Source organism: Haliotis asinina, chromosome 1, assembly GCF_037392515.1.
Source record: "Haliotis asinina isolate JCU_RB_2024 chromosome 1, JCU_Hal_asi_v2, whole genome shotgun sequence".
Lineage (NCBI taxonomy): Eukaryota > Metazoa > Mollusca > Gastropoda > Lepetellida > Haliotidae > Haliotis > Haliotis asinina.
Window position 1 is genome coordinate 43,352,165 of NC_090280.1, and position 14,478 is coordinate 43,366,642.

Below are 14,478 nucleotides of genomic sequence, written 5' to 3' on the forward strand. Positions count from 1 at the left end.
TGTAGTGGAAATTCATCACTAGCTGCTTTAAAGCACATACCAGAGTGATCCTTTCCATTAATTTGACCTTTCTGGCCATCTTATAATCCTCATTATACCATTGTGGCAGAAAAATGGGGAAAATGACTGAACATGATTGGACATTGGTTTGAGGCCTGTGCACAGACTGCACTGGTGAAAATTGTGGGTTCTCTCCTCATTGTATCATACACAAGCTGAACTTGAGCAATTTAGGGGTGCATAACTGTTTTCCAAGTATACACATTGTATATCATTTCATCTAAAATGTGATGGATGAACAGTTCATTATATTTGTAAGTTTATAAGCATGTTCATGATAAACATAATTTACTATATGTCATCTCAAGCAATAGCACTGAAGCCATATTAAGTTTTTTTGTTGCTTTGCCATTGCTTGATAATGAGTTAGGGGAGGTACTGGAAGTATGTGTGGGTGCTTCTAGTTGCTGTTGTACACAACACAACATCTGGCCCACCTGAGGTAGCATACAGTTGGCGTTCAGGTTGTAGCTAGTTGGAACTACCATCTCTAGGAGACTGAAGTAATGCTTCAAGATTGTTTTTGTTAAAAATGATAGCTCTATTTTCGTAACTTGAATTGGGATTACGATCAATACTATTTCAAACATTTTGGGATAATTTCAGGTTGCGTAAATTTGAAGAAGCAATTAACTTGCAACAAACACTGTGGAATCAATGTTTGATGGGAGTGTTATTGTGTGGCTAGGCAGATGGTCAGATGGTTGGTGATGTTGACTGTGATGAGAGGCATGTGGCCAGACAGATGGCTGGTGATGTTGACTGTGATGAGAGGCATGTGACCAGACAGATGGTTGGTGATGTTCCCTGTGATGGGAGGCATGTGACCAGACAGATGGTTGATGCTGCTGATTGTGATGGGAGGCATGTGACCAGTCAGATGGCTGGTGATGTTGCCTGTGATGTGAGGCATGTGACCAGACAAATGGCTGGTGATGTTGCCTGTTATGTGAGGCATGTGACCAGACAGATGGTTGGTGATGTTGACTGTGATGTGAGGCATGTGACCAGACAGATGGTTGATGATGCTGATTGTGATGGGAGGGATGTGACCAGACATATGGCTGGTGATGTTGACGTTGATGGGAGGCATGTGACCAGAGAGATGGTTGGTGATGTTGACTGTGGTGGGAGGCATGTGACCAGAGAGGTGGTTGGTGATGTTGACTGTGATGTGAGGCATGTGACCAGAGAGATGGTTGGTGATGTTGACTGTGATGTGAGGCATGTGACCAGACAGATGGTTGGTGATGTTGATTGTGATGGGAGGGATGTGACCAGAGAGATGGTTGGTGATGTTGCCTGTCACGGGAGGAATGTGACCAGAGAGATGGTTGGTGATGTTGACTGTGGTGGGAGGCATGTGACCAGAGAGATGGTTGGTGATGTTGACTGTGATAAGAGTACAGTGGTTGTCAGGACAGCGGATAACACATACTAGTGAGTTCCTACAAGAGTTTGAGAGTGGCTGTTCTTTACGTGAATCATATGTATCCACTGACTGTCAGCTGTGAGCTTGATGAGACATCAGGCCTTAAATTGAATGCAAGATGGTCTAACAATTAGCCGGTCATTTGCCTGTCTGGGAGTTATGTATATACGCACTGATGTTATGGATGATAAAGACTTCCCCATCCACTGTGGAGGCTCTGTGGGGCAGTGATTGACTTGTGTTATGCTGGGAGATGTTTATCACCCTGTGTTGTAGTTGTCTATGTATTCATGTTAAGCAGAGGCTTTGTTCACATACAAAGACAAGACACAAGTATGGCGTGGTTGCATGTATATATCACCCATTAATTCCCTGAGCTATGGCCAATTATGTTGATGGTACTCTGATACAAGATGGCCTGGACAATCTAGTGGAATCCCTATATGAAATACAGATCTGATGAAGCAACTGATGGAATCTATTTGGATGGAAATTTCAAATGTGGCTGTATGATGGAGGAGACAATATGATACCACTGACTGTAGTGATGAGAAGCTGTCCACTGTACTAGTCTGACCAGCCACTGACTGTTGTGATGAGAAGCCCCATACACAGTACACTGAGTGATGAGAAGCTGTACACTGTACTAGCCTGACCAGCTGCTGACTGTAGTGATGAGAATCCGTATTCTGTACTAGCCTGACCAGCTGCTGACTGTAGTGATGATACACTGTACACTGTACTAGCCTGACCAGCTGCTGACTGTAGTGATGAGAAGCTGTACACTCTACTAGCCTGACCAGCTGCTGACTGTAGTGATGAGAATCCATATTCTGTACTAGCCTGACCAGCTGCTGACTGTAGTGATGAGAAGCTGTACACTGTACTAGTCTGACCAGCTGCTGACTAGTGATGAGAAGCTGTACACTCTACTAGCCTGACCAGCTGCTGACTGTAGTGATGAGAAGCTGTACACTCTACTAGCCTGACCAGCTGCTGATTGTAGTGATGAGAATCTGTATTCTGTACTAGCCTGACCAGCTGCTGACTGTAGTGATGATACACTGTACACTGTACTAGCCTGACCAGCTGCTGACTGTAGTGATGAGAAGCTGTACACTCTACTAGCCTGACCAGCTGCTGACTGTAGTGATGAGAATCCATATTCTGTACTAGCCTGACCAGCTGCTGACTGTAGTGATGAGAAGCTGTACACTGTACTAGTCTGACCAGCTGCTGACTAGTGATGAGAAGCTGTACACTCTACTAGCCTGACCAGCTGCTGACTGTAGTGATGAGAAGCTGTACACTCTACTAGCCTGACCAGCTGCTGATTGTAGTGATGAGAATCTGTATTCTGTACTAGCCTGACCAGCTGCTGACTGTAGTGATGATAAACTGTACACTGTACTAGCCTGACCAGCTGCTGACTGTAGTGACGATAAACTGTACACTGTACTAGCCTGACCAGCTGCTGACTGGAGTGATGAGAAGCTGTATATTGTACTGATCAGACCAGCTGCTTACTGGAGTGATGAGAAACCATACACTGTATTGGTCTTCAAGCATCTGACTTTAGTGACAAGAAACATACATTGTACTGTGGTTCTGGTGAGTGCACCTGTGCACAGAGCTCAGGTCACAAATCAGTTGAAGTTCAGCACGGACGAGCTCAGACAGTCCTTAGATGGGTGACCATGTTTGGCAGCTTGACTCCTGAGATTTTCAAGTATGTCAGCACAACAAAGCACAAGTTTTTTCAAAATTGCCTCTGTCCACCCAGGAAAAATGGGTACCCGGTGAGATAAAGTGATGTAGCTGTAACCATCCAACGCCTAAGAGACAGCTTGAGTTATCTGGGGTAACAATAATCAGATTCTGGGGTAATAATAATCATCTAGTGAGCAACTAGTCAGATGGATACTAGGCGCTGTATAAGTGAATTATAATTATTATTACTGATCTGACCAACTGGTCTGATGAAAGATGAAACATTCATATGTCAGGAAACCCCAAAACTAATGGTTTGAAACCAGAATAACTCCACTGTACCAAGACTTCCCTGCAGGCAACAAAGAGTTATGTATATCTTAAGATGCAGTATCATTTAGTAATTGGATGTTTGATGTCTACAGTTGACATGTTGTGATGAACACCTCAGTGTGAGGTCCATACTTGTCTTGTGTGGATGAACACCTCAGTCTCATGTCCATGCTTGTCTTGTAGGGATGAACAACTTGGTCTGAGGTCCATGATAGTCATGTAGGAATGAACACATCGAGCTCTGTCTGAGGTCCATGCTTGTCTTGTAGACATGAACACCACAGTCTAAGATCCATGCTTGTTTTGTAGGGATGAACACCTCTGTTGAGTGTCCATGCTTGTTTTGTATGAATGAACACCTCAGTCTGATGTCCACGCTTGTCTTGTGGGGATAAACACCTCAGTGTGAGGTCCATACCTTGTTTGGATGAACACATCTGTCTGGTGTCCATGCTTGTCTTGTAGGGATGAACACCTCAGTCTGGTGTCCATGCTTGTCTTGTAGGGATGAACACCTCAGTCTGATGTCCACCCTTGTCTTGTAGGGATAAACACTTCAGTGTGAGGTCCATACCTTGTTTGGATGAACACCTCTGTCTGGTGTCCATGCTTGTCTTGTAGGGATGAACACCTCAGTCTGATGTCCACCCTTGTCTTGTAGGGATGAACACCTCAGTGTGATGTCCATACCTTGTTTGGATGAACACCTCTGTCTGGTGTCCATGCTTGTCTTGTAGGGATGAACACCTCAGTCTGATGTCCACCCTTGTCTTGTAGAGATAAACACTTCAGTGTGAGGTCCATACCTTGTTTGGATGAACACCTCTGTCTGGTGTCCACGCTTGTCTTGTAGGGATGAACACCTCAGTCTGATGTCCACCCTTGTCATGTAGGGATAAACACTTCAGTGTGAGGTCCATACCTTGTTTGGATGAACACCTCTGTCTGGTGTCCACGCTTGTCTTGTAGGGATGAACACCTCAGTCTGATGTCCACCCTTGTCTTGTAGGGATAAACACTTCAGTGTGAGGTCCATACCTTGTTTGGATGAACACCTCTGTCTGGTGTCCACGCTTGTCTTGTAGGGATGAACACCTCAGTCTGATGTCCCTGCTTGTCTTGTAGGGATGAACACCTCAGTCTGATGTCCACCCTTGTCTTGTAGGGTTGAATGCCTCATGCTAATGTCCTGACCTCTGTTTGATGTTGAGATTGTTATAAATTTTGTCTTACATAGATGATTCAGTACATTTCATGGAGTCTTTGAGTCAGCAAGTTTTCACAGCACATCATAGGTTACATAATTTCCTTCCAGTGACATTCTAATATTCTCTATATGTTCATCTCAAAGATACATTTTTTATTGATTGCGATCAAATCTTGTTCTGTGTCTGACAAGTTTAATTGTTGATCTGATCGCAAGGGCTACATACGAGACAGGTGCTGCCATCTGTCAGTGGAGGCGTTCAATCAAGTGTATAGGATCTGCAGGGTCCACATGCTACTGGCCTATTGCACCATATCAAATTTGTTTGTTTATCATGTCCACTGTTATCATCTGTCCCTGCTACCCCATCGCTGCATAGTTTACAGCAAACTTAATTCGAGTATGCTTTGATCAAAAATTGGACAGTCTATCTAATCAAATTGTGATGTTCAAAGGCTCGTGGGTTTGAAACTTGTGATTGGATTACTTTGTGCAGTGAGTTGGACTCAAGACCTCATGTCACCCTGCAATCTGCTGCTGTGTTTCTCTCTTACATGGGCCAACAAGTAGCAGTTTCTAATTCTGGATTTTAAATGTTTCAAATTATGATTACCAGACATTTGAAGAGTCACTTACTTTTAAAACAATGAATATCTGCTCTCCCATTTTAAAGGTGAACAGAGTGACACTGTCATATGTCATATGTGTTCTTCCACTCTGGTGCAAATCAAGTCTGTGACTGCTGTTCTTGATTACTTTCATTCATTACAAAAACATTGTAACTGCCAATCAAATATCGACACTGATCATAGCTTCCAGCAAGTGGGAGCTTGAAGTTAAATACAGGAGGCTTCTACCTCCAAAAGAGTGACTGACATTGAAGAATATGTCTGAATAAAAACAAAAAACATCTTGGCATTATCACAAAACTATTTCTGACTTTTGATAGAGATACCAATTTGCTTGTAAATTTGGCTTTTGAAATCAAACTCTAGAAAGTTGAAGCGAAATGTACAAGCTCAAGATTTTGACACTAGGACAGTGATGTGCCATATGGAGATGAGTGCTGCTTTTACAATGCTGACTAGTGAAATACCATGCTTAGTGCTGGGAATCAGAAACCAAATCCACTATCTGTTATCGGATTACTTATGAACGATAATCATTATGATCCATATAGGTACATTCTTAATGTAGTCACCAGTTTTAGGATATTTTCTAATTAATGTTAATGTTATTATTCTGTTTATTTATACAAAACATATTTATCATTATATCTCATTATCTTCACAAGAGCGGCAAAATTTATTCAAAGACAGGTTATAGTAATATTCACAATAGTGATGAATATGGCTATACAGTTACAGTTTAGGCTCTATAGTTTTCTTCATTCAAGGGTTATATGCTAAAACAAGAAAATTCTTTCATTAATCGAAAATATGGTTTTTTTTTCAATTGATAATTACGTTTTATCATTCTTTGATTGATTGAAAATATGGGGTTTTTTTCAATTGATAATTACGTTTTATCCTTCTTTGATTAATCGAAAATATGGGGTTTTTTTCAATTGATAATTACGTTTTATCCTTCTTTGATTGATTGAAAATATGGGGTTTTTTTCAATTGATAATTACGTTTTATCCTTCTTTGATTAATCGAAAATATGGGTTTTTTTTCAATTGATAATTACGTTTTATCCTTCTTTGATTGATTGAAAATATGGGTTTTTTTTCAATTGATAATTACGTTTTATCCTTCTTTGATTAATCGAAAATATGTTGTTTTTTTCAATTGATAATTACGTTTTATCCTTCTTTGACTGATTTTTTATTAGTTGCTCTCATTGGAATACCACTTATGTATTGATTGACAGGTCAAACACACTTGACCATATTTCCAAATATTTTCTCAAAAGATAGATGCATGAAGTTAAATGTTAACTGAAAATATGAACTGCTCAAGAAAATCTTCATTTTAAACGACAGTCACACAAACTGATACTGGCAAAACAGTTGCTCAAATTTTGATGGTGTTGGATACACAAGCTTTCAACATACTGAACATGAGGCACACACATCTAACATCACTCAATTACATGTCACTTTAAATTGCATGATTCACCACATCCTCAAAATTCTCCAGTGCACAGCAATAGTCAGTCCTCTGATGTCGTCAAGTAAGATAGATCACCACTTTGTCTTGGGAGGGTTTGAATCAGTTCTTGTCAGTTTGCTGTAGTGAGTGAGTGAGTATGGTTTTACTGCCGTTTTAACAATATTCGTGCAATATCATGGTGACAGTCACCAGAAATGAGCTTCAGACATTGTACCCATATGGGGAGTCAAACCCAGGTCTTCAGCGTGATGAGCAGATGCTTTCACCACAAGGCTGCTCCACCTCACCAAGATTGCTGGAGATTGTGGATCAGACTGTTCAGTGAATACAGTATGAAGTGTAGAAAGAGTGGCGTTAGACAGGTTAGGGGTTACACTTTTTCTGTAAAGTAGAGAGAGATTCTAGAACTATTGGAGATTAAATCTCATCCATGTTTTGAACCCACTATTTCAGAGTGGTGCTTTACTATCAATATTGTTATGGTTAAGACTTTACCATGACAAACAATGCAACAAAGCCCCTGTGAACCAGCAAAACAGAACAAAGACAAGTCATAAATGTTCAAATTCCATATTATTATGCAACGAGAGCATGGTATACAAAGTCACAAGTCAATTTCACAATACAGATTTTAAATACAATACAAATGCGGCAAAATCTAAGGCAATGGGTCACAAAATATATAGCATAGCAAACTCACCAAATTCTTAGTGTGAGAGAGAAACAGTCGTGCAGATTGAACACAGTGAGCGGTCTGACAGCAGTAGATCAGTCGTTGACGGATAAAGCATTGGCAATGTAACTCCAGTGAATGTCCGAATGTGTGTCAATCTGTGTCCCCCTCAACACAGCAACTAGCCTTTATATATATACTCAGTCGTTTCCCGAAAGTACAAGCACTTACTGCCATCACCAACACTGTAGAATGTCCTCGAAACAATTTCTCCCGGAAACAAACAAACAAACAGGAACTCAACTGCAGATAATTCCCGGAAAACCTGAATCCTAAAAATGCGGATCATCTATCATACGAAATGTGACCCACCATATTTATTATTCAAAACACTAAACACTGTAACCCAATAATAATTATTACTGAATTAATAACAAAATATACAGAAAATACATACTCATAGCAAAATGGATGGGTGTCTCACATGTGGTTCAGATCATTCATACACTGATTGACTATGCAGTTTTGGCACAGGTTTCACAAAAGAAAGTGCCCCGTATGGGTATCACCTTCTCAATAGAGTAATGTTGTGTTTGGACACTGTGTTTTGCATTTGTTTGAACTTGTGTTTTAAGTGTAAACTTTCTTGTGGCCATCACTATAGATACACAGTCAGACATACACTTTCCCATGTTATCTCGGAAGGCCCGGGTTAGAACTGATCTACTGTCACCCATGTTTGCGACAAAAGGCGATTATGCTTGTTGTAAGAAATGACTAACGGGAACTGGTCGTCATGCTCACTGACTTCATTGACATGTCATCAGTTCCCAGTTGTGCAAATCGATGCTCATGCTGTTGATCACTGAATTTTCTGGTCCAGACTTGATTATTAAGCTAAACTCTATCCCTTATTTTATCTCTGAAAGTTGTGTGCCAGGCAGAGTTAAAAGGTGTAGCATCCATTATTGTATGTTTGTAACATTGTGGTGGAGTCACAGGTTGAACTATCAATCTGCGAAATACTAAACACGCTAGCTTGATCTGCCAGATCACAAATTCAGAATGTGCACAACCAACATGCCATATTCCTGCAGGAAGAGTGACTGAGGTTTGTTTTTTGCCACATTCAGCTGTATTCCAGCTATATGGCAGTGAGCAGCTCTTAACAGATGTCAGAAGGACTGTACGATATTAATATGTACTTCTATGACTCCATGTACTTTTCAAGTGATACATATCACAATATTTCTTCTGAGAACTGATATTTTTCTTATAGAACATATATGAATTGTTTTGTCATTATCTTTATTGTTTAAATTAAAATCTACACATACTATCAATCACAGCAGATGTTTCCTATTGTTATTCCATGACAAAATGGTGTTGTTATGGATTAATAAACAGTAAATCTGTCTGATTTTTACTGTACACCGATAAAAGCACTTTATGACATTTTATATGTGGCAAACAGAATACAGCCTGATATCTGATTGTCTTTAGTATATGGCAAAGGGATTTGTGTGTTTATCTATAATGTTAAAAATGGTGCACCATAAATTTTGTTTGCAATATCAGCATGCACCAGCCGTCACACACGATTGATGACAAGTGAGCATACTGATATTCCCACTGATTCCGGTATTCTTTGCACTAGGTTATCCATTGTCAGTGAGGTCACTTAAAGAGAATGGGCTGTTGACAGGGACACTACATTTTGGTGAAGTTTCATTCGCTACAAACCAAACTATTTCAATACAAAGATCCACATAGTAATCAGATATGTTTTAGTAGAGCCACAAATTACAAAAATGTTGGCATCATGCAACATGAAAAATCATGTAATATTGAAATGGACGACTCTATCCAATATTGAAATTAATCAGATTCCCATTTTCTCCTGTTTGTGTAGACATTTTTTTTCACTATTATTCACACGGTATCAGCCATGTCTTCAAATGTAATGAAATAACTGACAAAATGACCCAATGATTGTCCTGATTTGAAAGTTTGACCTACTATCTTAATGTCAACATTCAGCTCCGAGCAAAAAGAATGAAACACTTACAAACAGTTGATTTTGGTCGCTGTGAGGTGAATTTGATCTGGTGATAGTTTGTACCACAGTATGAATGTTCTCTGTTCTGTCTTTCTGTCTGGTCACGTGATGACGCTGTTGCAGACGATATCCTAGGTACCGATGTCAATTGTGAAATCTGATTTCTCGCTTTATGTGAAACAGTGCAAATCAGTTCAGAAGTTACGAAAAATATTGGGGCATCCTCAGAGTACCATTTACCAACTTCTTGCCAGATTTCAAGCTACTGGCAGTTTTCAGCGCAGATCGGGACATCCTCGTAAGCTCAGTGGAAATGACAGATGATGGCTCACACAACTGGTCAGCAACACAACTAGGTACATGCGCCATGGCTTTAGGGAGTACCAGAGTATCTGAATGGACTGTAAGGCTAACGTTAAAAGAATCAGAAATAGTGAAGAAAGTGCTGACAATGGTTCCTTTGATTACGTAAAAGCACAAACAGAAAAGATGGGAGTGGTGTGAGCTAAGTAGGGACACTGACTTTTTACACTGGATGTTTACAGATGAATCTAAGGTCCAGTACTTCCGAATTTCAAGGAAAAGATGGTGTCGAAATGGAAAATGCGAAAAAATATGTCCAAAATTCTTGCTTTCTGTGATGGGGTGGGGTGGGATCAGGAAATTTGGGTTAACGCCGTTTCTGGAAATTACAGGCCTCAATGATTTGAGGAAGTACTGTGAGCATTTGCAAGGGGGAATATCTGACAGAGTGGAATTCCCTATGTAATGCAACAAGATAATGCCTGCGTAGACACTGCGTAGGCCAGATCTTGGCTTCATCGGAACTGCATTCAGGTAATGGATATTCCGGACGCTTCACTAGATCTGAATCCCAATGAAAATGTCTGGTAAATCAGGACAAAGTGGAAAAGTTGGAACTGAAAGACATTGCAAGTAATTCAGGAAATGTGGTATGAGCCATGTGAGGAACTCATAGACAAGTTTAGAAATTTCATGCCTCGGCGAATTGAACAGTGTTTGCAGTGATATGACTGACTGAAGGTTGACATATTGTGAATGATTTAACAATGCATTGTTTACACATGTGCCAATTTTCATAAGTATATGTCAGTTATTAAATCAAGACATGGAATCAAAACTCGTCTAATTTTTTTTTTTGGCTCAATACTATACATGTGCCTCTGTTTGGCCTCAGCCCAACAAGATGAGCAAAATATACATTGTGATATTGAGACTATAATTGTCAGGATTGGATTATTGTGCAAACTCCCATTCAACTGACCTTCATCTCTAAAAAATTACCGAAAATGTACAACAATGATTTTTAGTCAATTGTAATAAAAAAGTTGACCATCCATTGGACTTAGTTTTCATTCATCTGTACAACTTCTAAAATGCTTCTCAATGTTTTGATGTATTACGTTGCAGTTGGGGTCTTTGCAGCATCAGTATGCTGGAACTTGTGGGGGATCTAGCCTTGATTCAGGGATTGTTTGTGATTTACCCATAAATTTGTTATGTAAGTAATCTGAAACATTCTGACTGTCTTTGTATTGTTTACTGTAAGAAGCGACCTTCTGACTTGGTTGACTCGTGGAGAATCTCACTCTGTTCTACTGATATAAATTATATCAACATTCGTTGATAAAGTCACAAATATTGGAGGCTAGCGGAGTATATTTTTCGCTTTATCAGCAAATGTTGATTGATTGGTATGAGTAGACATGAAGGTGAGATTCTGTTTATCATCAAAAATCATTCTTCATTAGTTTTCAATGAAAACTGTACATCTCTGAACTGTCATAGCATTGCAACATTGTCAAGTTCATGACATAGGTCGTTGTACAAAATCTACTGTCAAAATGATATCATGTGGTGTCACAAAAGCGATATCTCCCATGGAATACAGTTTTGGATGATAAATGGTATCATATCCAATTTGTACAGTTTGATGCTCATGATATTGATAATTGGATGATCTGTTCCAGACTCATTGATTTACAGGCTGTTGCCACATAGCTGGAATATTGCTGAGTGTGGTGTAAAACAATGAACCATCAAACCAGCCACTGTTATTAAGAGAAGTAGTTGTCGGAGTAGTCGTCATGACATCAAGCAGCACAGAAACTTTCTTTTGAACTTATCAAATCATTGTATTTTATCTATTTTTATTATCCTAATTCCTGCTACATTGCTCTATCTGTGCATAGTCTAAAAGTTTTAAGGAATATATGCAACGAATGGATTTCTCAAAATTTAAGAAAATGCTGTTCAGTGTCAAATCTGAATATTTCTTTCTTCACATTTTATACAAGTGCAGTATTCAGACCAAACTGGTTGTTTTCACACCAACATGCTTGAATCTGATTTCTTCTGCACACTTGGTATTTGTGACAAAGACCACATGTTTCTATGAGAAATGAAAAATTCTGTGGTGTGAGGGGCAGTTCAGAATGATCACTTTTATGGAGAAGCATCTGCAATGTTTACGTACAAATTAAATGACCCACCCTATGTGTCATGTACAAAAAATCTTGACCTCCTGCCCCCTCCTTCCCATAATGTTTTATCATAATTATTTTAATATTTTTATGTACAAAACTGCTTCTCACTAATGTGCAATGCAAAGCATGATTTTGTAAAAGCTATGCATAGTACCCTGCCACAGTACCCTACCATGGTACCCTACCATCATCCCCATGGTGCACTACCAGCAAGCCCTACCATTGTACCTTACCATTGTGCCCTACCATGGTACGCTGCCGTCATGGCTTACCATAGTAAACTACCACAGAACCCTACCACCCTCATGCCCTACAATGTTAACAAACCATGGTACCCTACCATCATGCCCTACCACAGTACCCTAACAGAGTACCCAAAACTTGTGCCTTACAATGGTACCCTACTGGAAAATCCTAACATCACACCCTACCATGGTACCCTACCATGGTACCCTGCCTTCGTGCCCTACCAGGGTTCCCTTTCGGAGTACACTACCATCATACCCTACCTTGATACCCTACCATTGTGCTTTACCATCATGCCCTAGCATGGTACCCTACCACTTTACCCTAACATGGTACCCATGCTACACTTCCCTCTCACACTGCCCCATGGTATCATTCGGTGATACCATTTTACAGTACCACAATGTTTGGGTTGACTCTACTAGGGATTGCAATATCTCCACCACTGATGGAATCAGGGACTATGATGCTCAAATATTGACTGATGTGTGGGAGATGTACAAAGATTACTCTCAGCATGAAGGAGAAAATGAGTCTGCTTTTATATTTTCCTTTGAGCAATATCAAGGAATGTCTACCATTCCTGACCTGAATTGCAAGCTTTATCAAGAAACGGATCAGCACAACTTCCAATAATGAATTCACCTGTCTCAAAACAAAACATCAACACCATCCAAAGACTTTCTTAAAGGGCAGAGACTTGACGCATTTGTAATAGATGAATTAGGATGAAAACGTAAACGCCACGAGTAGCAAAAGGAAGAAGGTATTTAGTTTGATAGATAAAGTATCAATCTCTATTGTATCCCCATAAGATGCGGGAGTAGCCAGCGATGCCATACAGGGATGTGCCACAGCATTGTAGTCATCAGTCACAACATGCCTTGTCTTTGAACATTGATCCTGAAGGTCACAGCTTAATGAAAACTCTGTCAGGATTTTCATAAACACTGACTATGCTTTGATCTTTATTGCAATAAAACCAATATTATATGTTCCTTGTAACCTAGCATCAAACCTTAGTGAATAAATTCGAAGGAATTGCTTTATAGCATGGAATTAAATTGCTGCAAAACTCCTTTGCCTGTCGCTGTGGGGCTGCAGGTTTGAAACAGTTTTCCTGGGGGATTTTCAGCTATCAAAACACAATTATTATGTTTACATTTGACATTATTTTGAAACAAATGGTCTCAAGTGCAATTTCTTGTTTGACTGATTCCTCAGTGACTGTGTGTAGGTCCTGAATCCTCAGAAGCACCGCAACAAAACTGTCACTTCTTGATAACAAAGCTACTGACGCGGTTTATAGGCTTGTCAAATCCAATTATTGAATTTCATTCTCAAAAGCAATTATTTCCCATTATTACATGTCACAAGAGAAAACGAAAAGGCCCTAAAGATCAGAATGGAGACCAGTTTACTCTCTTTAGAACACGTACCCCATGTTATGCTTTTTCCAGTGGTAATTTTCTTTGCCATTCAAGTGATCTGCTCGCTGATTGCGATCAGCTGATCAATACCTCACTTTAGAGGTATCAAATCAATATCTCATCTTTGATGGACGCCGGCACTCCGTGCAACGTAAACCCCCATTTCCTCATAAATCCAAAAACACAACAAATGAATTAGGACATAAATTACCTTTTGTCAGATGTATTGTGATAAGAAGTCCAAATCGGTTAAGCATATATCTCAAGCATGGATACTGGTGTCTGCCAAGCGTGCACTTGGTCAGTCGGGTGGACAACTGTCTTTTGTGAGTTGCATGATTACAGTTAACCTCAATAGAGACTTGTCTGGCTGCTTGGTGGTGTCCTGTAGTCAACTGATGATGATTCACTCAGCACACAGAAAGTCTGCTATTTAGATGGGAGATGTATTGATGCATCATTAGGTCATACAGGTCTTTTGTTGTCGCTCGAAAACAGCAAGCCTGTATCTTTCTACAGCAATATATTTATTGATGCTAAGGATTGGAGGTTTCAAGAGCACTACTGTCAGTGCAGATGGAATCTTCTGAAAAGTTTTAATAGACATGGTAGACGTGACACTTACTTTATTTTCTTTTTAGGCATTAACAATTTGAGTTTTAGTAGCCAAGAGGACTGGATTAAAGCTTTAGGATGCAACAGTTGA

At 39.8% G+C, this 14,478-nt stretch overlaps 1 protein-coding gene across 1 annotated transcript in view; it reads right to left on the reverse strand.

The window, feature by feature from the left end:
- Positions 1–733: 733 nt before the first annotated feature.
- LOC137272754 (uncharacterized) overlaps positions 734–14,478 on the reverse strand; it is a 47,880-nt gene continuing 34,135 nt past the window's right edge. Inside the window, exon 6 of the mRNA XM_067805146.1 lies at positions 734–1,452. Coding sequence (XP_067661247.1) covers positions 734–1,452 — 719 coding nt within the window. The remainder of the gene's footprint in view (positions 1,453–14,478) is intronic.